This window comes from Miscanthus floridulus, chromosome 1 (assembly GCF_019320115.1).
Source record: "Miscanthus floridulus cultivar M001 chromosome 1, ASM1932011v1, whole genome shotgun sequence".
NCBI lineage: Eukaryota > Viridiplantae > Streptophyta > Magnoliopsida > Poales > Poaceae > Miscanthus > Miscanthus floridulus.
Genome location: NC_089580.1, coordinates 52,992,406 through 53,018,882, shown reverse-complemented (window position 1 = coordinate 53,018,882; position 26,477 = coordinate 52,992,406). Strand labels below are relative to the sequence as shown.

At 47.4% G+C, this 26,477-nt stretch overlaps 3 protein-coding genes and 3 pseudogenes across 3 annotated transcripts; 4 read left to right on the top strand and 2 right to left on the bottom strand.

Moving 5' to 3' along the window:
* Nucleotides 1-4,408: 4,408 nt before the first annotated feature.
* LOC136456833 (uncharacterized) lies at nt 4,409-7,968 on the bottom strand (annotated as a pseudogene).
* Nucleotides 7,969-9,238: 1,270 nt separating this feature from the next.
* LOC136483856 (BTB/POZ and MATH domain-containing protein 1-like) lies at nt 9,239-10,902 on the top strand. The gene has a single exon (XM_066481013.1). The coding sequence runs from the start codon at nt 9,406-9,408 to the stop codon at nt 10,609-10,611; it is 1,206 nt and encodes a 401-aa protein (XP_066337110.1). The 5' UTR covers nt 9,239-9,405; the 3' UTR covers nt 10,612-10,902.
* Nucleotides 10,903-13,466: 2,564 nt separating this feature from the next.
* On the top strand, nt 13,467-14,900 carry LOC136483846 (BTB/POZ and MATH domain-containing protein 1-like; annotated as a pseudogene).
* Nucleotides 14,901-16,132: 1,232 nt separating this feature from the next.
* On the bottom strand, nt 16,133-18,120 carry LOC136483838 (QWRF motif-containing protein 3-like). The gene is made up of 5 exons (XM_066480998.1): nt 16,975-18,120; nt 16,748-16,864; nt 16,508-16,597; nt 16,302-16,409; nt 16,133-16,201 (listed from the first exon to the last, which is right to left on the bottom strand). Exons 1-5 carry the CDS (start codon nt 18,118-18,120, stop codon nt 16,133-16,135), a joined length of 1,530 nt encoding a protein of 509 aa, XP_066337095.1.
* A 1,884-nt stretch (nt 18,121-20,004) lies between these two features.
* Nucleotides 20,005-22,992, top strand: LOC136456826 (pectin acetylesterase 5-like). The gene is made up of 9 exons (XM_066456815.1): nt 20,005-20,060; nt 21,048-21,108; nt 21,180-21,229; nt 21,336-21,414; nt 21,504-21,609; nt 21,703-21,848; nt 22,053-22,148; nt 22,713-22,768; nt 22,893-22,992. Exons 1-9 carry the CDS (start codon nt 20,005-20,007, stop codon nt 22,990-22,992), a joined length of 750 nt encoding a protein of 249 aa, XP_066312912.1.
* Nucleotides 22,993-24,832: 1,840 nt separating this feature from the next.
* On the top strand, nt 24,833-26,334 carry LOC136483832 (indole-3-acetate beta-glucosyltransferase-like; annotated as a pseudogene).
* Nucleotides 26,335-26,477: the final 143 nt, after the last annotated feature.

The following is a 26,477-nucleotide window of genomic DNA, read 5'->3' as shown; positions in this document are numbered from 1 at the left end:
AATGATTGCAATGATCTTGTTGGGTGTTCCCACAATTTTATTTAGTTTATAGGCCTAAGGTATAGGATCAGTGCAATAAATAGTTGGGTTATGGTTTTCTTCTGTTTCCTCTATTCTGTCTTTTCGGAGCAGCCTACACTCTTTGGCTTATATCTCTATTTTTGAACTACCAAAAATCATGAGAAAATCCTGGACAATAGTAGACTTCCATATCTTTCCTTGAGCGCAAGAATTAGCCTTATAGCTATTTTGGTTATGGAGATACGAAAATCATAAGGCAATACATCTGTGCTGTTTGGAATCTAGAGTAGTTTCTGTTGTGCACTATTTTCGACCAAGTTAACTACAGAATTTGGAAAAATGTTCTATAAGGAAGTTGTGGAGAATTTGGAAAAATGTTCTATAAGCTACAACTTCATTGGATTAACAGAATGAGAGTTACAGCTGTTTCACTGCGCTACTATTTTTCATCTTGCGATGAATTTTAGGTTTCTTGTTCTTGCCCATACACAAGAGTATCATTGGGATGTTAGAAAATCTTGATACTAGTTAGCTCATCTAGAAGAAGGTGCAAGCTACCCTTCTTGTGTCCCCTACTTTATTTTTTTAAGGGGGTAGCCAAGGTAAAGAAGTTGCAAGACGAAGGTTTCATATGTTCTGGTGCTTCACTTGAAAGTATAGGTTATGTCTCTAGATGAGAAGTCACTATCAAGCGTTTGTATCTTTGCTAAAGATGTGTTACTTGTTGGATCAAGGAGCTCGGGTATTCTCCCATATTGGTTATCACTTCAAGTTATTATCAATTGGGAGTTAATTTTCAACATACCTAGGATAAGTTGGCATAGGAAGGAGATGTTGGACATCTATAGTTGATTTAATGGAGACTCAGAACATCTCAATGTTTTACTGAGTTAGCAAGTGAGTTTTGCTGAAGGAAGTTCTCTTCTTGGGATAGGTTATTTTTAATGGTAAAAATAGGGAGAAGCACTCGAGAAAGTTAATGATGAGTTTGGATGTAACCTACCCAATTATGTAAGAGTGACGTGGAGTTCCTTGGTATAGTAAAATTCTATCAGAGGTTTAGGGGAAGTTATCCGAGATCATCAAGATATTGGTAGAGCTGCTGGAGAAGGTTTTAAGTTAGTTTGGACAACAGATTTATATCTATAATGATGCACCTTGTCAAGGTGGGGGATGTGTATTTAAACTAGAAGAAAGGTAGTGGCTTGTTCATTAAGTCAGCTAGGGAAGCGTGAGTTGAATTTCCTAACATGTTATCTGGAGTTATCCATTGTGAAGCATGGAAGTACTATCTTTTTGGAAGTAAAAGTGACATCTAGGTGGATCACAAGAATCTACAGGACATAATCACTAAGATGGTTTTGAGCTTGTGACATCATTGTTGGATTGAAGCCTTCAAGGTTTTATGACTTAGAAAAGTGCTATCACCTGGAGAAGTAGAAGTCGCAGCCGATGCCCTTAGCAACGGAGAATTGTGCTAAGAAGGTTCGGGTGACACCGAGGACTAAGAATTGTATTCCAAGTTCGGGCAACTTAACTGGAATCATTGAAGATTGGTGATAGATTCTCTTTCTGACCAAGAAAGTGAAAAGGCTCCGTTAGAAGGTGAACATATGAAGTAGGAGGCTAATAAGTATGGATTACAAAGAAAAGAATGGCCTAGTGATTAAAGTTACCTAGGCATGGTCTGGAGTACCTATCATAATCTTGGAGTCTGTTTAACAAGTTACTTAGAGTAAGATCAATAGATATGCAAAGTAAAGTGGGATCTTTATCAAGACGATGGAACTATATGAGAAAGTAAAGAAGAATCCAAAGATGAAGTATTCCTATTTCCTAGTTGACGTCTTTCGAATCTCAGGGACAAGATTCATCTTAAGGGGGTAGAATTGTAACACCCTAAAATTTGCTCCTCTTGGAAATGTAGTTACATTGATTTAATTTCGTATTTTTGTGCTCATGAAACATAGGAAAATAATAATTTTCATTATTTTAAAATTTATCATAGGGCATAGCAACATGGTTGTGCATACATACTGGTGCATTTGATTTATTGTAATGAGTGGTTGAATCCAAAATTCAAAATGAATTTAAAATGCTTTAGAAATTGGCTTTGACGTAAATGAAAAGAAGGAAAAAGGAAATTGGAAAATAAAAGAATTTTAAAAGGTTATAAAATTTATTTTGAGAACTTACCAAAATTTGTCATTTTTATTTTTAATTAAAAAGTGTGTTTGGAACCCCATCTGAATTTGATTTGGGTCATATTTGAAATTTGGATTGAAAAAGGAAAATAGAAAAGGAAAACTTTCTTTCCCTCTCGCCTCCTATTCGGCCCAAGGCCAGCTGCCCTGGCCGGCCCTCTCTCCCTCACTGCCTTTTCCCACATGGGCTTCTGCCCTAGCACCGGCCCAGCTCTTCCTTAACCCCGCGCAGGCTTGCTTCTCCTTCCCTTGCCGCGGCCCGTCTTCCCCTTCCTTCACTACGCGGCCCACTTCTTCACGCTCGGCCCAGCATCGCGCCACGTCTCTTTCCTCTCTTCCCCACTGACTGGTCGGTCCCGCTTGTCAGCCATTTCACTTACCTCGTGCTCGTCGTCGCTCTAGACTCCGTCGTCGTTAGGAGACCGCTGCTACCATACCACGGAGTCCGGTCCTTACTACGGCTCAGTTACAACGCTGGCGTCACCATACGTCAGCTTCCACCTGACGCGCCGCCTTCCAAAGAGTGACCGGATGCGCCAGTGCAGCCTAGGCCAGCGTCCGGTCCCAACTCCTCCTCTTCGGCCAGTCACCGCGCCATGCTATAATTGACCGGACACGCTCGGGGTGAGTCCGGTCACCCCGCGGCCAGCGTCCAGTTGTGGACCATCTCTTCTTTTACATTTTCTAAGTCCACAATCGCTTCACCTTTGCTTCCAACTTGCTAACCACAAAGTGTAGAACTTGTGTGCACGTGTGTTAACATTTTTTAAAGCATTTTACAAGGGTCAAAGTTAGCACACTAGGTTCCTAAATGCAATGCATGAGTCATGTCACCTAGTGGCACTCGATAAACCGTTTAGCCAAAGATTTTCTCTCTTTATAGTACGGCTATCGATCCTAAGTCACTCACACCCTATATGATGTCTTGAGTGCAAAACAAAAACCTATCTTATACCTTTGTCTTGATCTTCTCGGTTTTTATTTTTCTCTTTCTTTTTTCGAAGTTGAGCTTGATCGTCATCAACACATGTCCATCTTCATCTCCGTGGACCTCATCTTGCTCAATCACTTGGATGGGACCACCTTTTCTAATTCACACACTTAAATCAAAGGCTAGTCTAATGTTTCATCAATTATCCAAAACTAAACTAGGGCTTTCAAACGCGGCCGCGGGTGCAGCCACGACGCGCGGGCGGGTCCTGCTCCGGCTGTGGCGTGGCCATGCTCCGACGAACGAAGGACCTCCGGCGCGGGCGCGTTGGAGAAGACAAGGGAGAGAGAAGAGATTGACAAGTGGAGCCGGGTGACAGATGGGACACACAGATAGCTGCTTTTTCAAAAAATTACAATGGTGCAACCGAAGGGCTTTGAGCTTCTCCAAAAGCACACGTCACAACAGCTTTTCAAAAGCCCACAGTTCGCAGCAGCTTTTTCAAAGCCACAACCTAACCAAACAGGGCCTAAGGCGTCGTATGACTTCTCTCCGGCCCCACTCCTCTAGAGAAGCCCTACCAAATGGTTTAATAGAAGCTGCCTAGAGTCGTTTTTTATGGACAAAAAAGCCAGAGTGGCTTTTCCAAAAACAACTCTTACTCCTTCCAAGGAGCCCTCCTAAACAATGGCTAAAAAATACTCAAAATTCTACTAAAACTATCACTACGAAAAAAGCCGTTTAGTTTGAAATTATCCACAAAGTAAGAAACATACTGCATTTGAATTTCGCACGAGTAGTTCACTTTTTTCGAGGGGATGAATCATTCACTCTAAGAGCATCTTCAAAAAATTAGCCAAAAAGACTTGCCAAATTTACTGATTTAGCTACTCTATAAAATAAATTTGATAGAAAAATACTAGAGTACTCCAACAGACTCTGTAAAACTAAGCGGTTAGATGGCTAGTGAGGTAGGCTATTCAAAAGTAGAGAGCAAATGAGATGGGATGAAGAGCTACTAAATTTAGATAGTCATTTACTGTTGGAGACGTTTTTCCTTTAATAATAGCCAAATTTACCTTTAGAAAACGATTTGACTAATCTCTTAGATATGCTCTTATTTGTGATATCTTGCGCTGCATGACAACTCGATTCGGCTCTAGATAGTCCGATTACAGGAAGGACGAACAATGTTTACCGCAGGGTATACCTGTTCTTGTACCAGAAATTATTTTCTAATAAAAAAGAAGAGTACCAAATCCAAGATTTAGCTAATAATTCTTGTCCGTGACAGCAAGTTCACTTATGGTTACAACGGTCCATTCGCATACAATACAATACTAAGTTTTTTCACCATTCCACATCGTCCAGGTTCAGGGGAGCAGAGCACGTAACATCCTCACACAAAGTTTGCCAACAACCTATGATACAGAGAAGTAACGGGATCTCCTTGCACTTCAAAACTATAGGAAGCACGTTATGGGAGCTAACGACAGAATACTAGAGATGTCAGAACAGTGGGCTCCCCTGCACATAAATACAATCATTCGCAAGTAAATACTTAGATGATAATTTTGGACTGAATGAAACAAAATTAGACATAAAATCAGAAGCAACCCGGTCTGCAATGAACCAAAAAGCTCCGTACATTCAGAACTGTAGGGATGAAAAAGACGGATGATCAAAATTCAAGTTACCTAGCAGGGTTAAAATACTGGCTTATCAAGGATACACTTTAGATCGAAAGGCTTGCAAAAAGAAGTTCAAGTTCCTCATCTTGAGATGTAGTCCTCTGCATTGGGGAATGTATGAAGTGAAGAAGAGAATTGTCAAACAAACTTCATAAACAATCAAAAAACAGGGACAAAACTTTCTCATCACCAGAAGTTGAAAGTGATGTTTCAGATCATAGGGCTAGATAAGCAGATTCTATGCTATTTAAGTTTTTGGTTATAAGTATTATAAGTTTCGTTGCATAATAATGGAAAACCGAAAACATGGAAATGGCTTTAGCAATTTTGAGTTTTAAGGAAACAAGTCAAAGAAGGTTTTAAAAAAATCTGCTCTTGTTAAAGGGAAAACCTAAAGAATGCAATAATAATGCTCAAATGAAACCATATTCTATTCATGTGTGCAAATAGGGCAACTGGTTTTTTTTATCTATTAATACGTTGGATGTGCTATTTTGCAGTTTATAACACAGGAAAGAACTAGGTAGAATACAGAAATTACGTGAGGCTTCTAGTTGCCTCCGCCCCCAACTGGTTTAGCTGATATATTTTGATGTGGAACACTCTGTAATTTCAGCCCTATCCTCACTAATATAAACAAGGCTAATCAGGACAGCATATACTAAAATGCCATGCTTACACTTCTAATCATAAGTTTGCCACTTGGCTGACAGAAAATACAATTATTAAACATTGGCCATTCCCTTGTTACATCCTAATCAGTTTCTTTATATATTCGTAGAGGCCAAGTGCCTATGATGAAGACGTATTACCATGAAAGAAAATGAATAGCACAACTATAGTAAATTTCAACAACCACTACTGGGCATGAGACATTTTCATTTGTAGGATGGTTGAAAATTCTGAGGTCTGTATTCGTTCCTGGGTCTCACTGTTCTGTCTTCTGTGATCTTAGACTTCATGTTTATATTATGATCTGTGATCATAACTTCATGAGAAACAGAACATAACGATGCTTCCAGTTGTACAAAAAACATATGCAAATGTAATGTTGATGCTCATCACAACTTCATGAGAAACAGAACATAAAGATGCTTCCAGTTCTACAAAAAACATATGCAAATGTAATGTTGATGCTCATCACTGTACTATGATCATAACTTCATGAGAAACAGAACACAAAGATGCTTCCAGTTCTACAGAAAACATATGTAAATGTAATGTTGATGCTCATCAATTAATCACGACATTTACTGCATTTTACCAACATTCAACTCTTGGAAAACTAGGATACATGAAACAGCAGGTTGAACTATGTGCTATACTGATGAGATGGGCACATTTAGTAGGACAATGGCACATAACACCAGCACAGAGTTGTTAAAAGGAAGTATGAAATTACAACAACATTTGCAAGAATTACCGAAAATCTCTCACTCAGAAAGCAGATAGGCTCACCTTGATGGACATCAGATGGCGAAGTTTGTTTAGCACCTTCATGCGGTGTATTGCGTAGGAACTATGAGCTGGTAGGTTGTTAACCCTAGCTATCTCGGCATCGATGGCAGCCTCCTTATCCCCTTTCTGTGCCCCATTCTGCTCGCTAGCAAAATCAGCTTTTGGTCAGTGAACAGAACTATCAGCTGAAATCAGATGCAGTAGTAGGCAGTTGAGTGCTTAGAAATTCACACAGCACAGCAAAAAATCCGGCGGTTACAAAAAATTCAAGCCACAGAGGACATATAAGCTTAATCTTACCCTGCCAGAATCTGTCTCTCACAAGTTTATAAACAATTTTACAAATGGAAGCATAAAAGAAAATCAGAACCGAGATTTCACTCAGATAAACCGTAGTGCCCCTTTTGCAGTTAATATTATTAACATAAACGGCTCATGTCTTGATCCACTGTTTCTTGAATCGGTGTGGAATAAGCAACGGCACAGAGTCATATAGCATATCAACAAGAGATTACCCTAGGAATACAGGCATACAGCGATATTTTCTAATCGGAAAAAGTCTATCTGACCCCCTCAACTATCATACTTGGTCTACTTCACCCCCTCAACTATGAAACCGTCTGATTTACCCCCTGAACTATCTAAAACCGTCTGATTTACCCCTGGGGCGGTTTTCAGCGGCGGTTTGCTACAGTAACAACGGGTCTGCTACAGTACCAGCGGGTTTGCTACAGTACCCGTGGTTTTGAATTTTCTTTTTTTTTATTTATTTTCGGTGAATTTTTGAAAAATCATAGTAAATCATAGAAAAATCATAAAATAAAAAATCTAATTTTATTGGACTCCACATGAGTAGATCTACATAGTGAATATATAATACGGTATACTTTAGTACAAAATTTTTACTGTAGCCTTAGATTAATTGGAAAATCCAATTTTGTCTGTAATTAATTAGAATAATTCATAGCTGTAGCTTCTATGGTCCAATTGTGGTAAAATTTTTATGGTACGCTAATTATTGTATGCTTGAACTATAGTAAAAATTTCGTACTCATTGGACTATGTATAACTTGGTTATAGATAAATTCTAATTAATTACAGACAAAATTGAGGGGGTCAGATAGACTTTTTTCTTTTCTAATCAAACGGTTTTAGATAGTTCAGGGGATAAAACAGACGGTTTCATAGTTGAGGGGGTGAAGTAGACCAAGTATGATAGTTGAGGGGGTCAGATAGACTTTTTCCTTTTCTAATCTAAAGACCAGACAAAGAGCACAGAGACCTAGATTCCAGAAAACCCGTTGGGAATCCAAACCCCTGGCGAGGAGGCAACAAGCTCACGGCGTGGAGACTGGGGCTAGAGAAGGGAAGGAAGAGGAATACCGCAGCAGCAGCAGAAGGGTCGGTGGCGAGGGTCGTGGTGCTGCCGCGGTAGAAGGGCGTGGTGTTACCCCCTCCTTCCATGATTCGATTCTCTGTGCGCGGTCGAGTTGCCTGTGGTGTGCGCAACGAGAAGGCTGAAGGGACGCAGGAGGAACTCGGAAGGCTCTAGAGTCCCGCCGCCGCCGCTGGAATCGCGATTCCCGAGTCCGAGGCTCCGAGCTAGACGAGCTGGACGAAACAGAGGACGGGGCGAGCCGCGAGCCTGATCGACGTGGCCCATCTTTTGGCCCAATAATTCAAACTGGGCTGCTCTTGTGTAACTATGTAAATCGGCCTAGAAGAAAAGAGCCCAACAGGCAACAGCAGCGGTAGGAAGAGAAGTCTAAGGAAATAAAAAATAGGCTTGTACACCAATTTCATCTATAGTTGTTCATGTAGCCCGAGGCACGACGGCACGGCACGGAGCCCGCTTTTTTAGCCCGACACGAGCACGGCCCGGTCCGGTGACGTGCGGGCCCGGGCTGGCCCGGCCCGAGGGAGCAGGCCGTGCCTGGGCCGCTGCTCAGGCCCGTGGGCTGGCACGGCACGGCCCGGCCTGAGTCGGTCGGCCCGGCAGCGGCCCGATGCAAGCCATGGCCTGCTAAAAGGCCCATCGCCCTAACCCAACTCCCCCCTCCCAACGCGCAGGCGCAGCCCCGTCCCCGTACCCGCGCCGCACTCAGAGTCACGGACTCGTTTCCCACCTGCTCGCCACCTCGCCGCGGCCGCGCCCTGGAAGGTTGGAAGCACAGCCACCCATGGGGGGCTCCTCACCGTCGCGCGGGCGCACCTGGAAGCGCCGCCACTTGCGGGGGGAATCGGCCTCGACTGCAGTGGCTCCCTCGGGAGCAAGCGCGCCGACCTAGGGGACGCCGACCCCGAGCTCCGCCCTGCTCCCTTCTCCGCTCACCCCGACGGATCCGGCGTCAAGCGCCCTGGCTGCCTCCCCTCCGCCCGTGCAGCCCCCTCCCCACCAGGGCGAGCGCGTCAGCGGGGGCCGCTGCTTCCCCGCGCGTGGTGGCGTCTCCCTGCACGCATGGTCGTCTCCCTCGCGCGCGGCACGACATCCGCGGCCAGATTCAAGCGGCGATGGACGGATTCAAGCGCGCCAGCAACTGCCGCCTCCTTGCCTCTCCGCGCGGCCCCACCTCCAGCCTCCAGGGCGAGCGCACCGGCGACGGATGCCGCTTCCCGTGGCTCCTCCTGCTCTCCCCTTCCCTCTCTCTGTGGGCCTCGAGCCAGCCTGGCACGCTTGGCAGGCCGTGCCTTCTTGGACCGGCCCGGCCCAAAAAATGGTGCTGGCCATGCCTGGGCCCTTGGTCAGCCACGACGCCCAGCCGGGCACGGTCCGGGCGGCACGCCGTGCCGTGCCGGCCCGACCTCCTTCGGGCCGTGCCTGACATGGGCCCGTGCCGTGTTGGGTCGGGCCGGCCCGTTGGCCATCTATAATTTCATCCGCATCGAATTTATAATATATCAAGCCGGCGACGACCCATCGCCTCCTTCGCCTGTGTCTTCCCCTTTCCCCGCCGCCGCTTCGTGCCAAACCCTACAAAATGCAGTGGCGCCTAAGCTGAAATCAGTGAATCGTGGGCCGCGGCGAAGAGAGAACTCAACAGGATTTGTGGGGGGAGGAGGGGAGCTGGGTCAGAAAGGGAGAGAGATAATCAGGTTTGCCATGTCCTCCATGGCTGGCGGCGGCGCGCCGTCGCGGTCTGCCTCCACCATCGTCGCCAACATCGCTAGTGGGTACCACATCCTCAAGATCGATGGCTACTCCCGCACCCTTGCGACCCCCACAGGAAAGTACATCGCTTCCCTCCCGTTCACCGTGGGCGGCCATCGCTGGCACATTCGCTACTACCCCAACGGCAACAAGTCAGACGACAAAGATTACATCTCGCTCTTTCTTCATCTCCACGACAACGTCACCAAGCCAGTGGAGGCGCAGTTCAAGTTCCGTTTCGTCGGCGTCGTGGCGGAGCAGCCGTTGACACTGGGAGAACTGCGTAGCTTCAGCTTCGGTAAGGGTTGGGGGCATCCCTTTATCAAAAGGGAAGACTTGGAACAGTCGAAGCATCTCCGGGACGATTCCTTTGCCATTCGGTGCGATGTGGTCGTCGTCACCAACGAATTCCGCGTGGAGGAGGCGCCGGAATCCACTGCTGCGGCCGCTAGGATATCCGTGCCCCCATCTGACCTGCACCAGCATCTCGGCAGTCTCCTGCTGACCGAGAAGGGCGCCGATGTGGTGTTCGACGTCGCCGGTGAGACTTTCGCTGCACACAGGTGCGTGCTTGCGGCCCGTTCGCCTGTCTTCAGTGCAGAGCTCTTTGGAGCGATGAAAGAGAGCGACACCGGAGGTGTGGTGCACATAGAGGACATGGAACCTCGGGTGTTCAAGGCTTTGCTCTACTTCGTTTACACCGACTTATTCCCAATGACAAAGACGACGAAAGAAGTGGAAGAGGGAGTCGTCGAAGCGGAAGAGGGAGACGTAGACGACAACGACGAAGGTGTTTTTTCTCAGCACCTACTGATGAAAGAAGCGGAAGAGGGAGGCATTGACGACGACGATGACGACGATGAAGACGTTTTGTCTCAGCACCTCCTGGTGGCTGCAGACAAATACAACATGGAGAGGCTGAAATTGTTATGTGAAAGCAAGCTGTGTGAGTACATCGATGTGGGCACGGTAGCAACCATCGTGGCGCTAGCCGAGCAACACCATTGCCATGAACTGAAGAAGGTGTGCTTCCATTTTCTCAGCTCTCCTGCAAATTTGAGGGCAGTTGTGGCCAGCGATGGCTTTAAGCATCTAAGCAGAAGTTGCCCCTTTGTTATGGAGGAGTTGGTTGCCATGCTTGGCAACTTAGTTTCATGATGCCTGGTTTCATTCTTGGCAACTGCAGTTGATGATTTTCTGGGTCGGCTTCTATTGTCAAGCGGCTTTGAAAAATGCTAGTTGATGTTTCCCACTTTCAGTAGTTGTGAATCCTAAGTGTCAAGGAGATCCTAAAGTAGTTTAGTTTGTTAGTTGACAGCGTCTGTGCAACTCCACCAATTTGCAACGGATGATTTGTTATATGCTAGCCTTGAATCTCCACTAAGTCTGTCTATGTGCTTGACATATGATTCTCAGAAGTTGGATTGCAATAATTCTTGTTACCTAGAACTCGTTTTTTTTTCTCTGCTCAGTAATCAAGATGCATGTATCCATTGTTGTCAGAGCATCATATATATACAGTATCACGTTGAAGTTGGTTCTTGTGTCATTCAGTCTAGGTTGCCTAAGCTGCTGAAAGATCCCACCCAGTGTCTCCTTCCTTGCCCCGCCTCCTTCCGACCAAAGGGAGTATACAATTTATTCTTCAGAAGTCAGGACACTCATGCGCGATTGTGTGAGACTGCATGTTGAACCCCTGATGGCACCTTGCTCTGACCCGAGCTATGCAACAACGGGATCTCCCTTGATCTTTGCTAGATGTGCTTGACGATCCCCCATAATACGCTAACTTGAGGGCTTTTTAGTTTCTTCGCTTTCATTTTCTTTTCTTTTTTAATGTTTATTTCGTACATAAGTTTTTTCGTGTCTGTTTTCTTTTTCAGTTCCGTGTCCGTCTTTTTTTTTAGTTCCCCATGTGTTTTCCGTGTCCGTTTTCTTTTTTATTCCATTTTTCCGTGTTGGTCATCAATTTTTAGTTCTGTTCTATTTTTCTTCGTAGGTGTTTTTGTTGTTTTTTCGTGTCTGTTGTTCCAAGTGTTTTTAATTCTGTTTTTTTTTTCTCAAACATAAAAAATAATTAATAAATGCAATATTATGGTCTTTTGAACCGTTGGCCATTTTCTAAGAAACAAATATTCCCACCATCAAATAATTGTTGTAGCTATGATTAGAAACCAAACTTATTCCTTGATAAAAGTATGGATCAACCGGTGATCCAACTAATCAAACAGTTAGACTATAAAAACTAGTTATGCTATAGATTTATGAGTACGAAATTATATACTTTGTAATAGGAGAAAAAATCTATCAAAGTTGTATTTTAATTCGATAAAGGCTTAATAGAGCACTATCATATTATTACTAACATTAAGATGTCATGTCATCATAAAATAAAGTGGGTTTTTTCGGATCAATACCATTACAATTTTGCAAGTTTGAAAATACGCTATTATAATTCGTCTATTTAGAGAACTGCCATTATAATTATGTCTCTCATTCATCCATACCATTTTATACATCTTCCACCTATATAGGCCCACTGTCAGACATGTATAGATACAGCAAACGTGTACATGTATAGATACAGCAAACGTGTATAGACGTCAAGTCCTGCGTACTCCGTCAAAACAAGACAGCCCGCGGCGGCCAGCGCGCAAGGTGGAGGGCGCCGCTCGCCCCGGCAGCCTGCGCGCGAGGCAGAATGCTGGCTCAAGCCCGCAGCCGCCGGCGCACGAGCGGAACGGCGGCGCGGTGGCCTGTGCGCGAGCGGTGCGGCGGCGAGCGTGCCTGCGCAGAGGTCGTGCGAGTCCGGGAAGAAGCGCACGTCGATGGACGCCGCCGCGGCGTTGGTGACGAGCGCACGCCGATGGGCATTCAGGGGCTGTCGCGGCGGAGGTGCTCGCCAGGCCCGTGCTCCGGACTGCGTTGCTGAAGACGCTCCGCGAGGTCATGGGGTGCTCATCAACAAGCCCAAGTCGGTGACCATGAGCAAGTGGGACGCGTGGTGCCTGTCCGTGGAGCAAGTCCGCGCGCCCGTATCTTACGAGATTGGGCGGCTGCTGCTCACCAGTCAGTGCGCCGAACGTGCGGCGATCGGTGCAATGATCTCACGGTTCATTGCCTCCGTGGTTCCGGTGGCTTGAGCTTTGGACTGGACTTCATTTTTCTAGCGTCACTTTGTTTTTCTAGCCTAGCACTAGAAGTATTTTGTGCCTTTTTCTGAACGGAAATTTTGATGCTTCGATCTGGTATGGGAAATTCTCTAGCTTGTTGCGTTCCAATCCGTCGCCAACCTAGGACAGTGTTGATCAGGGACGAGCGCCATGGGCATCAGGGACTGGCGCGTGGCAAGCCAGACGTAGCACATGGGCGAGCAGGATGAGCAGCGGGTGTCGCCGAGCTCGTACACCTTGGAAAGGTAGAACACGCACGCCCAGAAAAAGACGGCGGCCGTGGAGAGCGCACACCCGGCGCCCATGGCGGCGGACACGTTGTGGACGGCAGATGACGCACGGAGTGCCGGGATGCGGGGCAGGACGAGCACCGCAGCGAGATGGCGGCAGATGACGGCGGCCGCGAAGGACGTGGTCGCCCCGACCGTGCGCCCGGCTGCCAGTTATTTTTAAATAAAATACAAATATATACACAATTTATGTCGTTATTTTTAAATAAAATTTTATTAGTTTTTTCTTCTGACACAAAGCATGAAAATATTTGCTAGTCGGAATAAAAATATTGAGGCAGAGTCCGAGCTGGACAGTAAAGAGAAGGGGCCGAGCCTGTTCGACGGGGCCATCTTTCGGTCCAATTTATAAACTGGGCTGCTCTTGTGTAAACGGGGAAAAAGCCCAGTAGAAGGAAGGCGGCGACAGGCAACGATTCCATCGGCTTCGCCTCCTCGCCCGTTCGCCGTCCTGTCTTCCCCTTTCCGCGCCGCCGCCCGCCGGTTCGTGCCAAAACCCTAGAACAAGCAGTGTCAGCTAAGCTGAAATCAGTGAATCGTGCACCGCGGCGAAGAGTGTTTCGCCCATGGCTGGCTGCGGCGACCCGTCGCGGTCCGCCTCCGCCATCGTCGCCAACACCGCGAGTGGGTACCACATCCTCAGGATCGATGGCTACTCCCGTACCTTGGCGACGCCCACAGGAGAGCACCTGGCGTCCCTCCCGTTCACCGTGGGTGGCCATGGCTGGCACATTTGCTACTCCCCCAACGGCTACAAGTCAGAGACCAAAGATTACATCTCGTTTTTTCTTTATCTCTACGACAGCGTCGCCAAGCCAGTGAAGGCGCAGTTCGATTTCCGTTTCGTTGGCGAAGTGGCGGAGCAGCCGTTGACACTGGGAGGAGTGCATAACTTCGATGACCAGCGTGGTTGGGGATGGCACGATTTCATCAGAAGGGAAGATTTTGAAGCGTCGAAGCATCTCCGGGGCGATTCTTTTGCCATTCGGTGCGATGTGGTCGTCGTCACCGACGAATTCCGCGTGGAGGAGGCGCCGGAATCCACTGCTGCGGCCGCTAGGATCTCCGTGCCCCCATCTGACCTGCACCAGCATCTCGGCAGTCTCCTGCGGACCGAGAAGGGCGCCGATGTGGTGTTCGACGTCGCCGGTGAGACTTTCGCCGCACAAAGGTGCGTGCTTGCGGCCCGTTCGCCTGTCTTCAGTGCAGAGCTCTTCGGGTGTTCAGGGCTTTGCTCTACTTCGTTTACACCGACTTATTCCCAATGACAAAGACGACGAAAGAAGTGGAAGAGGGAGTCGTCGAAGCAGAAGAGGGAAACGTAGTCGACGACGACGACGACGAAGGTGTTTTTTTCTCAGCACCTACTGACGAAAGAAGCGGAAGAGGGAGGCATAGACGACGACGATGAAGACGTTTTGTCTTAGCACCTCCTGGTGGCTGCAGACAAATACAACTTGGAGAGGCTGAAACTGTTATGTGAAAGCAAGCTGTGTGAGTACATCGATGCAGGCAATGTGGCAACCATCCTGGCACTAGCCGAGCAACACCGTTGCCAAGGACTGAAGAAGGTGTGCTTCCATTTTCTCAGCTCTCCTGCAAATTTGAGGGCAGCCGTGGCCAGCGACGGCTTTGAGCATCTGAGCAGAAGCTGCCCCTTTGTTGTGGCGGAGTTGGTTGCCATGCTCGGCAACTTAGTTCCATGATGCTTGGTTTTGTTCTTAGCAACTGCAGTTGATGATTTTTTGGGTTGACTTCTGTTGTCAAACGGCTATGAAAAATGCAGGTTGATGTTTCCCACTTTCATTAGTTGTGGATCCTAAGTGTCAAGGAGATACTAAACTAGTTTAATTTGTAGTGCTTTTGTTAGTTGACTGCATCTGTGCAACTCTACCAATTTGCAACGGTTGATTTTGTTATCTGCTAGCTTTGAATCTCCACTATGTCCGGCTATGTGGTTGACATATAATTCTCAGAAGTTGGAATGCAATAGCCCTTTTTTCTAGTTATGTTACCTAAAACTCGTTTACTTCTCTGCTCGTTAATCCAGATGCATATGTACATTGTAACCAGAGCATCACACAGTATCATGTTGAAGTTGGTTGTGTTGTCCTTCAGTCAAGGTTGCCTATGGAGATGGAGATCTGCACTGTTTTTTTTTAAAACTTATCTACACTGGTTTTGCTGCAACATCTTTGCTTTTGATGTATTTTGAATCTCCACTAAGTCCGCCTATGTGCTTGACATATAATTCTCAGAAGTTGGAATGCAATAGCTCTTTTTTCTAGTTATGTTACCTAGAACTCATTTACTTCTCTGCTCGTTAATCCAGATGCATATGTACATTGTAATCAGAGCATCATACAGTATCATGTTGAAGTTGGTTGTGTTGTCCTTCAGTCAAGGTTGCCTATGGAGATGGAGATCTACACTGTTTTTTTTAAACTTATCAACACTGGTTTTGCTGCAACATCTTCGCTTTTGATGTATTTTAAATCTCCACTAAGTCCGCCTATGTGCTTGACATATAATTATCAGAAGTTGGAATGCAATAGCTCTTTTTTCTAGTTATGTTACCTAGAACTCGTTTACTTCATCTGCTCGATAATCCAGATGCATATGTACATTGTAATCAGAGCATCATACAGTATCAGGTTGAAGTTGGTTGTGTTGTCCTTCAGTCAAGGTTGCCTATGGAGACGGAGATGTACACTGTTTTTTTTAACTTATCTACACTGGTTTTGCTGCAACATCTTGGCCTTTTGATGTATTTCTGACACTGAATATGCATGCTGCAGTAAAATTGAAATATATATTCAATCAAAACAATGTCAAATCATATGCATGGACCATGTTTAAAATATATTTTGATGTGGAGAATGATGATTCCAGTTAACCTTAAATCTGATTTCCATGTCAATGTGATGAGTATCTTTTTCTACCTGTAGATATTATTACAAGTGTTGATGGTCAAGATTATTTACTGTGTCTTACCATAACTTGTAAGCATAGTAAATTTAGGAAGATTTTAAGAGTTCAAGTGTCTTCAGCACCGATGTGCTCACATGACACCTTTTGTTTCTGAATTCTGTTTGATCTTACCCTCCTACCAACATATATGGCTATGATTCTATTCTAGCTAGTTTTACTGGAAAAGTCTAGAGCACGTCTGGAGCTGGTCCTATACAACCAAAATGCCTGTGTACAATCGCTTTACTACTTCACGATCACAGCACTAAGCGATGCCGACTGCACTAGATGGCTGCGCAAGCTCTGTTCCTCCACCTGCAGGTTGTGATCAAAACAATGAGACTTCATAGGAATCGGAGCTACCATAATAAGTGCAACACATTTGATCAACGAAAGAAAATATTGATGCTATTACCTGCAGTGCAGAGACCAGCCTAAGCAGCTCGACACACTCCTGCAACATAGCCTGCTCTTCTCTTGCCACACGCACCAGCTTCGAGATCAGTAACGCTGTTTCCTGAGCCTAAAGAGAGATAAAGCTCCACTAATTAGAGAACAATCCATACAAGTCAGCACAAGTGAAATTATGAGCTTGTTTTCACATATTTAGTCTGTTATTACCATCGGACTGAATGATCTCGTCATTGCCTTGGCTGTCAACGTGAGCTCCAGAGCTTGGTGCAGAACACTCGACAATGGTGCTAGGGATACCTGTGTCGAATGAGCATGTTTCATGTTGTTGAAATCATTTTTGGAGGAACAAGCATATTCCTTATACACTTGAGGCAAATATTCACCACCACATATATATGTATATATCGCAGACGAAAAGAAATTCATTGCTGAAATGCATCTGAATACCTTGGCACCATTGGTGAGAGGAAGCCTGCAAACGGCTGCCTGGGTGCAGTCCACTGTTGAGGACAGGGCGGAGTCATGTCCGGTTTGCAGCTGCCCCCAGCTCTCCAAATCTTTCATCTGCAGGTTTGTGTTTATCCACCATCTCATCAGAAACAAAAATACCAAAGCAGAGTCTTTTTAAATTCTATATACAAAATTGCAAACTTAAAAATTGTAAGTAACTGAACCTGGAAAGACAGCACGGTGTTTAGTTTAATCTTCTGCTTCTCCTTCTCAAGCTGCACTCGCTTCCTGGCCACCTTCCCTCTCATCTCCGACACCCTTGCCCATGTACCCATCAAGTCCAGCTCGGCGCTGGCCATCTTCCTGCTGCGGACGGCGTCCGCCTTAGCGTTGGCGAAGCGCCACTGCAGGAGCCGGCAATGCGCCATCCTCATGTGGTGGCCGGCCTCCCCGCCGCCTGCGCTGCTGCGCGACGGCACCGGCGAGGACAGCAAGGTGGCCGTGACGGCGGCGATGGATGCGTCCTCGGCCGCGTGCTTCCTCCGGTGGAAGATGTGGCCCCACCCGAGGCTGATCAGGCTCTTCTTGCCTTTGCTCTCCGGCACCGTGGCCACCGCCGTCGTCGCCTTGAGCGGCGGCGAGCCGCTGCGCCGCCCTGGCGAGAGCGCCCACTGCGTGTTGCTCGACCCGAGAAGGCGGACGGAGCCCGTGCGCGGGAGCAACGGAGAGTGCGGCTTGGTGGAGGCCGTCCTCGGCGTGGTGGTGGCGGAGCCCCTGGAGGCGTCGCTGCACTCCGAGCCGGAGCTGGCGACGTCGGCGGCAGCGTCCAGGGACGCTGCGTTGGCGAGCCTGCGGAGGTCTGACGGCGCGACGCGGCCCGGCGTGAGCGTCACGCCCGCAGGCCTCGTGGACGGGAGGAAGCGCATGGAGCGGCCGAACGCGTGGCCGGCGCCGCCCTTCGTCCCCGACGGCTTCCCGATCTTCCTGGCCTCCACGTCCGCGTCGGCGAAGCGCGGGAGCTCGGTGCAGCTGCGCTGTCGGGAGAGAGCCCGTGGCGCGTCATCTCTGACGAGGTGGTCCGCGAGCGTGGCCACGGACGTGGACGGCGGCGGTGGTGGCGCAGAGGACAAGGGAGACGGCGGTGCAGGCGGGGCCTTGCTCTTGCCACTCTTGTTGCCGGTGGAGGAGGATGGCCAGAGCGTGCGAGCGATCGAGACGGCGACGGGGGATGTTGTTGTGGCCGGTTCCGATCGGGAGACTGAGCGCCGAGCACTCTGGCGGACTGGAGAGAGCACGGAGGCGGGGAGCGGCGACAACCGGCCCGGCAGCTCCGTGCCGGAGGCGGACGTCCACCGCTTTGACGACGACATGGCCGCGCGACGCGATGGCCAAGCCAGCTAGAGCTCGCCACGTCCAGTATGCCCGTTGGATAAGCTACGACATATATGATGCTTTCGCGTTGGACGTAGGCATCAGCACTTTGGCCGTTTGGCGTAGCAACGGGCGGCCGGCCGGCCGCTAGCGGTCGAGAGCGAGGCCGGCCGGCGTCCGAGGCGAACGAGTCAGCTGCGTTTTCCGCCGTGCAGGACAGCGGACGACGCCGTCGCCGCGTGATGACTGATGAGAGACAAATGGAAGAGACTTCGACGACGTACTATAATCTGGGTTAAAATCTGGATGGAAAGATGGCGTATGCGGCGGCCGCGTTTACAAGGCGCTATCCACGAAAATGAAGAAGTGGCGTCCTTGATGGCTCGACGAGACGAGACGAAATGAAGAAAAAATACTGTTTTTAGCTGAAAAAATATGGCTTAACGAACGTGGCGCTGTACGCGGAGACGTAGACACCAGAATCGGGGCAACGAAGTGAACAGGAGATCTGACGACTGACGGAAAGGGAACAAATCATATTTCATTCGACATGCTCTGATATGATATCTGTAATCTGTAATTTGATATACGTGTGTGTATCTTTGCTTCAGCACAATATATATATATAGAAGCTATATCTCCATGTTGATCATCAAAATTAGAGAGACATTGCATATTGTTTTAGGAACACATGGCAAATAAACAGTACTAGCAAATATGCCCTTGAATTGCATCGGGTTTGTTGTGCATTCATGTAGACGTTGTGGCTCACGGTCACGGATTTATTCAGTAACTACGTCATATATTTCAATTCATACCGTGACCTTGCCTGATGCTTACTACTGTACATGTAACTCTTATTAAAATGAGACGCTTAGATTTATCGATGCTCGCGTCTCCTTGCTTTTCATGTATCCTTTACCAGCGAGTAGCCTAGCAAAGCAAGCAACGCTTGCTCCTGTTCTCTCTGATGATAGCATTGGCATCAAAAGCAACTTGATCTTGAGGTCGTGCCTCCGTGTGAAGGGGCCGCGTAGGAGGTAATAGATAATATATATATTTATTTATTTTTTAATTGATGGATAAGAAAAATTTTATTAGATATAAAAAACTCTTTCAATCTAATTGATGTATGTGTGATATATTAGATATGATAAATATTTTATTTTATTACAAGTTTGGATGTCATATTTCGGTTCACTACGTGAAAAACGGTTTGTAGCAACGGAACAAATTTTTTTTATAGGGGCGGCCGGTGATGGAGCCGCCCCTACAATGACGTGCTCGGGAGCCCAAAGACCAGCCGCCCCTACAAATGGAACAACATGGACGGCTGGTGATACGAGCCGCCCCTACAAATGGGTCTGATTTGTAGGGCCGGCTCACTCACCGACCGCCTCCGATGTTGTAATTTATAGAGGCGGCTCAATCACTAGCCGCCCCTACAAATGTTGCACGTATAAAAGGTCTCCTCGCGTCACCTGCTCGCTCGCACCCACCCCGGCCCGCCTCCACCTGCTCGCTCCCTCCTCGCCTCCACCTGCTCACTCGCACCCCGCCTCCACCTGCTCGCTCCCTCCTCACCTCCACGACGCCCTCCTCGCCTTCCCCGCACAGATCCGACCTCCTCCTCACCTCCCCCGCCCTCCTCCTCGCCTTCCCCGCGCAGATCCTGTCTCCTCCTCACCTCCCACGCCCTCCTCCTTGCCTCCACTGCGGCGGTGCAGAGCCCCCACCGAGGCAGCGCACGGGTGCTGGCTGGTGGCCTGCGGCAGATCCGGCCATGGCGGGCCTACATCCGGTCCCTACCCCCACGGGGCGAGCGGAGGCTCGGAGAGGGGCCCGCCCGGAGCGACGGGATGTAGCCGAGGCCGGAGGACGCCATGGAGGAGGTGGAGGCCGAGGCGGCGCCTAAGGCGGTGGCGGGGCCGGAGCTAGGGTTCTGGCTCGCGGCGCCCCTTTGATTCCGCCTCGATCCTCCCTAATTCCCCGATCTAGGGGTTTTGCGGTTTGTAAAGCATCGGCTCCTCCTCGTCTTCCCCGCGCAGATCCGGCCTCCTCCTCACCTCCCTCGCCCTCCTCCTCGCCTTCTCTGCGTAGATCCCGCCTCCTCCTCACCACCCCCGCCCTCCTCGTCTTCTCCGCGCAGATCCGGCCTCCTCCTCACCTCCCCCGCCCTCCTCCTTGCCTCCACTGCGGCAGCGTGGAGCCCCGACCGAGGCAGCACATGGGTGCTGGCTGGTGGCCGGCGGCAGATCCGACCATGGCGGGCCTAGATCCGGTCCCCACCCTCACGCGGCGAGCGGAGGCTCGGAGAGTTTTAGTACTTTTTTCTTTTACGCTGACGCCTGCGGTTTTTGTACTTCTTATGTTCAAATTAGCTCTTTGTCACAACTATTACCTTTTTACTTGAGGATGCATAAAGCAAGTTCTATGAACAGAAAAATTCCTGTCCTTGTTGAATTTGGAATGATCTATCAACATTTGTGTATTTTCTGCCACCATTTTTGCCTAATTAATATTAAAATTTTCTAACACTATCTGATCTAAAATATTGTTATTTTGATTGGTTTTTAGACTTGGTTGAGAATTGATATATGGCTCAAGTTTGTTATTGCCCGAGTACAAGCCAGTTCTTTCATTTCGTCAACTCAACTAAAACTGAGCTCACATATTTCTATAAAGAAGAGCCAAGTGTATTTTTAGCTTGCTTGAACTTGACTTGGTTGCAGCCCTAGTTCTCTGTTGCTACAAATCTTTAGCTTTATTTATTAATTAGTACAAATGGATGTGTAATGCCTTTTTCATACATTTCTTCTTCTTAATGCAATGATACGCAGCTCTCCTGCGTATTTGGGAAAAAGAAGAATTTCACAGTGATTTTGTGTTGTCTGTAAGTTATCATTGGTTCTACCTTCTTATGCAGAGAAGACATTTCTGGAAGAAGATATATGCAGGGCTTCTATAACGATGTTGCTCGGCTACATGTCTCTCTCTCTCAACCCCAACCCAACCCAATTCAATAAGTGACATTTTATATGGTATTATTATCTTGCAGGATGTGCGTAAAAGGTTCCCTCATTGCAGCTCAGATATGGAACCGGGGCAGGTTGTCCCCTGATTTGCTTAAGTTATCGTTTCCTTTCTTTAAAGTAATCACTCTCTTCACTATTCAAGCTGTTGTATGCTAATTAGTTCCTCCTACTTGCTGCCGGTGCTTCTTCCCACAAGAAGTTGTGAAAAGCATCACCACACCGATGTTTATACTCAATCCAGCATATGATGTTTGGCAGGTGCCATTATACGTATCCATTTTAACAGTCCATTAGTTCATAAAAATCAATATGACTCTTACTGTAAACTTTTCGATCTTCCTTTGCAGGTAGAGCATGTGTTGTCTCCAGAAGTTTCTGACCCTCAAAATCTATGGCAAAATTGCAGGACAGACATTACCAAGTGTAGCTCAAAACAGCTTGACGTTCTTCAAGGTTGTAATGGAATCTTATGTGGCTCTTCTGTTTACTTGTCTCACTTAAGCCTGCATCTTGCAACTCACTATACTGAGGATAAGAAATTTTTAGGTTTTAGGAAAGCGCTGCTTGATGCTATAAATGAATTCAAGAAGAGAAGAGACTGGGGTATGTTCATTGACTCCTGCTTTATACACTGTCAGTCAATGAATGCTTTGGCTTGGCATTCACCATCAGCTGCTAGAATCAACAACAAGGTAAACACATATCTACGTTATATATGTCATAAATGTAGATGGACATGGATTTAACTGGGGTTTTACATTTTACTAACTGTGATAAACATCACCATTGTACTTTTGTGCCTGTCACCAATACATACACATGCTATAGATGATGGGTTGGTGGTTTGTCAGTCTTTTTGTGATTAATATAGTATCTGAATCTGAATTGTGATGCAGACGGCCGCTGAAGCTGTGGGAGATTGGTTCTTTGATCGGAGGGAGGTGAAGGAAATAGATTGTGAATATCCCTACAACCCGACATGCTACAATGTGGTTCTGTAAGGAGAGCTAAGGGTGGCTAGACATTAGAAGAGGTACATAATGTTCTCTGAACTCATTTCTACGTCATTTTGAGTTAATTCAGTGTATGTTCAATAGAGTTCCATCTTATGTATCTATATAAAAAATACTCAACCTTTCTTATACTTGCATTTTACATTACTTTGCGTCACTATTGCATCCGTTGCCCCATCACAGCAAGCCACTAATTCTGCACTAATGCTTGATTTTCAATCTTGGTTTTCAGCACAAATGCTCAACTCTTTGCTTATAGCCTTTTTTGTGTGTACCGTAGTTCAACTATGAAATATATATTGTGCATATTGTTCATTTCACTGCTATTACAGTATATATGTGTGATAGCAGTACTTATATTTTTGCAGGGCCTTCAGCCCTCCGTGTTCGAGGACTCCGTCGCCCAGATGAGCTGAGTGCCAATCCCCCTCCTCTCTCCTCCCACTGTTGTGTTTCCTTTCCTTCGGACTGGTGCTCTGTGTGTGGTTGCCCATGTGTCGGGGTTGTGATGTGTTTTTGGCTGGTTTTTTGCTATACCTGCAGGCTTTCTTCGACCTGGAGAACGGCAACCAGGAGCTCAAGAGCGACCTCAAGGACCTGTACATCAACAATGCTATGCAAGGTTACTGTTTCTTCCTACTATCTATTGTTGTCTGTTGAGATGAAGTGGCATGTGGTTTTTGGTTTGGACATTGGGTGACGATGCTTGTTGTGACTTTGCAGCCAGATGGATGTTGTCAGGAGCAGGAAGGCTGTTGTGATCCACGTCCCGTATCGCCTGCGCAAGGCCTTCAGGAAGATCCACGTCAGTGCTTGCTCTTGAGTGCTTGCTTGGCCTTTTTGTTTTGTTAGCACTTAGAGTGCTTGCTTGACCTTTTTATGATATAAATATATGTTTTGTTGTCATAATATGAGTCTGTTTGTTATTATTGTGATTCTTGTACTATAGATGATGTTTAGAAGCTTTTAGCTAAACAATCTTGTTTGGGCCATAATATTACAGTCAAGTTTGCTAGGATACTTGATCATATATTTTACTCGTCACAGGATGATTTGGGGGAGCACGTGTTGGTAATTTGATTTTTTTTGGAAAAATATACGGTAGAGGCGGTTCTAGACTGAACCACCTCTACAAATAGGTATTATAGGAGCGACTGGTACTGTAGCCGCCCATACAAATCAATTTGTAGGGGCGGCTGATAACACCAGCCGCCTCTATAAATCGATTTATAAGGACGGTCTGGAAACCGTCCCTACAAATATATGATTTGTAGAGACGGTATGGTAAGGGTGGCTAGTCGAGCCACCTCTACAAACCATCGCCAGCCGCCATACAAATACTTTTTGTAGTAGTAGTTACCATAGATTACCATGAATCCAAGATATCTAAACACAGGAAAAAACAAAAAAGATGCTCAGAAAAAATGGTCGACGCTAAATAAAAGCAAAACACAAAAAAAAATAGAAAGGAACTAAAAAAAGGGAAACGCAAAAAAGGAAACAGAAAGAACGATAGACCTCGGACAGAGAGAAAAGGAAAGGCTCTACATGGACGGACAAATAAATAGCCAGAAAAGGATCTGGACTTATATTGGAATACTAATAAATAGACTCTTTGGATTAGGATTTATATTTAAATTACTCTGCATCAAAAAGATCTATTTAGATTATGATTCCTATCTAGACGCGAGCTATTCTAACTCATATAAGCACGAGTTATATATTCCGAATGGAAGGAACTTTTCATTGTCTGATAGTTAGAGGAAGACGGACAAAAAAATGGATGGACAAAAAAATAGGTTAAAATTTTGCCTCTTTATTATTATACTAGGAAAAATATCCATGCGTTGCTACGGATGGCCATATGTTAAGAAAAATATATGTCAAGCCACACCTTGTTTCAACTAAGAAAACATAACCGTGCGTTGCTACAAGAAAAAAAAACTATCAAACGTTCGATATATTCACTTCACTTCAGCTTGCTACACAGCTGCAACGGCCATGACAGTTTAATTTGTACATGTGCTTCTTTTGATATTGTGGGTGGTTGTTGCAGCAATTACAAACGAACAAGCGAAGGGCTCGTAGCCTAGTGTTTATAAGAGCCTCAGTAGCACCTACGGTCCTAGGTTTGACTCCTCGTATTTCAGGATTTAACGGCATTGTGCTTTCCGTGGTAGGTCACGTTTCCGTCGATAGCGAGGCGCTGGTGACTTCGTCAATCTCGCCTCGAGTATTTGTCGGCTTAGTCTTCGAAGGTACTCATAGAGGTAGGATTTACGTACGTGCGTTCATTCGGGTGAGTGAGCATGCGTTATGAGCGTTTATGTTGTACTTTGTAATCTCTAAACAAATCACAAACGAACGGGCTCATTAATGGAAACAAGGATGACAATAGTTAGATATCAAGTTATGTGGCTTCTTTTGAGGATCCATAAAAATATATGGGCTCATTAATGGAAACAAGGATGACAATAGTTAGATATCAAGTTATGTGGCTTCTTTTGAGGATCCATAAAAATATATCTCTACAACTAAAACATTCATAACTATTCCGTCCACGTATGCTATATCAAAACCGCTCCATGCGATCAGATCAGGGCAACGCGCACTCGCTCAATGCGATCAGCTCAATCCTCGTTAAATAAATTTCTGTAACAACCATGGCGGCGCATGTCCTCGTCATGCCCTGCCCCACCCAGGGACACATGAACCCCATGGTACAGTTCGCCAAGAGGCTAGCGTCCAAGGGCGTGGCCACCATGCTCGTCACCACCCGCTTCATCCAGAGGACTTCCGGTGTGGACGCGCACCCGGCGATGGTCGAGGCCATCTCCGACGGCCACGACGAGGGAGGGTTCGCGTGGGCCACGGGCGTCGGCGAGTACCTGGAGAAGCAGGCGGTCGGCGTCGCCGGTGTCGCTCATCGAGGCATGCGCGTCGTCGGCGGACACCTTCACGTGCGTCGTGTACGACTCGTACGAGGACTGGGTGCCGCCCGTGGCGCGGTGGATGGGCCTGCCCGCCGTGCCTTTCTCCACGCAGTCGTGCGCGGTCAGCGCCGTGTACTACCACTTCAGCTAGGGGAGACTTTGCGGACGGCGGCAACGGTGGTGCCGCTGCTGCCCGGAGCGAGGCGTTCCTGGGGCTGCCGGAGATGGAGAGGTCGGACTTCCCGTCGTTCGTGTTAGACCATGGGCTGTATCCGATGATTGCCAAGCAAGCGTTGAAACAGTTCGCTCATGAGGGAAAGGATGATTGGGTGCTGTACAACTCGTTTGAAGATCTGGAAAGCGAGGTTAGTGTTAATCACGAATTGGAAGATTTCGTTTAATCAGTTCAATTCTTTGAAATGGACTAAGGATCTTGAATTCTTGACCACTTGTTCATGTGCCAAGGTTTTGGCTGGACTGACAAACTACATGAAGGCCCAAGCCATCGATCCGTGCGTGCCGCTGCTCGCCGCTGAAACGGCCGGCGCCACTGGCCGCCGGATCACCTACGGCGCCAACCTGGTGAACCCGGAGGACGCTTGCATCATGTGGCTAGACACCAAGCCTCACCGCTCCGTGGCCTACGTCTCCTTCGGTAGCTTCGCGTCCCTCGACGCTGCCCAGACGGAGGAGCTCGCCCGCAGCCTCCTCGCCGCCGGCAAGCCTTTCCTATGGGTGGTGAGAGCCACCGACGAGCACCAGGTCCCGCGCCACCTCCTGGACGAGGCGACGGCGTCGGGCGCCGCGATGGTCGTGCCTTGTGCCCGCAGCTGGACGTGCTGGCTCACCCGGCCGTGGGCTGCTTCATGACCCACTGCGGCTGGAACTCCACGCTGGAGACCCTCAGCTTCGGCGTGCCCATGGTGGCGATGGCGCTGTGGACTTTCCAGCCGACCAACGCTCGGAACGTCGAGCTCGCCCGGGAATGTTCCTGCGTCACTGCGTGGGGAAGTCGAGCGGTGCGTCCGCGCCGTTATGGACGAGGGCGAGGAGGCGTCTGACGTGCGCAACGCGGCGGGGAAATGGAGGGACAAGGCTCGCGCGGTGGTGGCAGCCGGCGGCAGCTTTGACCAGAACCTGGACGAGTTCGTGCAGTTTGTGCGCGCCGGCGCCACGGAGAAGTGCAAGGCGCTGGTTTGAAGGGAGGTGAGATTGCAGGGTCCGAGATGTGAGTCATGTGACGAGGCGATGCAAGGGATTGCATAATAATAATACAATTTATATACTTGGTTTGGTTTGGTTTATATGCTTCTTTTGCTGGAAGCTTCTACCATAATAATAATACAGTTTTTATTTTATTTAAAAAAGATACATT

Coding starts and splice junctions, on each gene's coding strand:
- LOC136456826 (XM_066456815.1), top strand. CDS start 20,005: ATGGAGGAGGTGGAGGCCGAGGCGGCGCCTAAGGCGGTGGCGGGGCCG. Junction 21,415..21,503: donor CAGCATATGATGTTTGGCAG/GTGCCATTATAC, acceptor CTTCCTTTGCAG/GTAGAGCATGTGTTGTCTCC. Junction 22,149..22,712: donor ACCCGACATGCTACAATGTG/GTTCTGTAAGGA, acceptor CTATACCTGCAG/GCTTTCTTCGACCTGGAGAA.
- LOC136483856 (XM_066481013.1), top strand. CDS start 9,406: ATGTCCTCCATGGCTGGCGGCGGCGCGCCGTCGCGGTCTGCCTCCACC.
- LOC136483838 (XM_066480998.1), bottom strand. CDS start 18,120: ATGTCGTCGTCAAAGCGGTGGACGTCCGCCTCCGGCACGGAGCTGCCG. Junction 16,410..16,507: donor CGAGATCATTCAGTCCGATG/GTAATAACAGAC, acceptor ATCTCTCTTTAG/GCTCAGGAAACAGCGTTACT. Junction 16,202..16,301: donor GGCTGGTCTCTGCACTGCAG/GTAATAGCATCA, acceptor CACAACCTGCAG/GTGGAGGAACAGAGCTTGCG.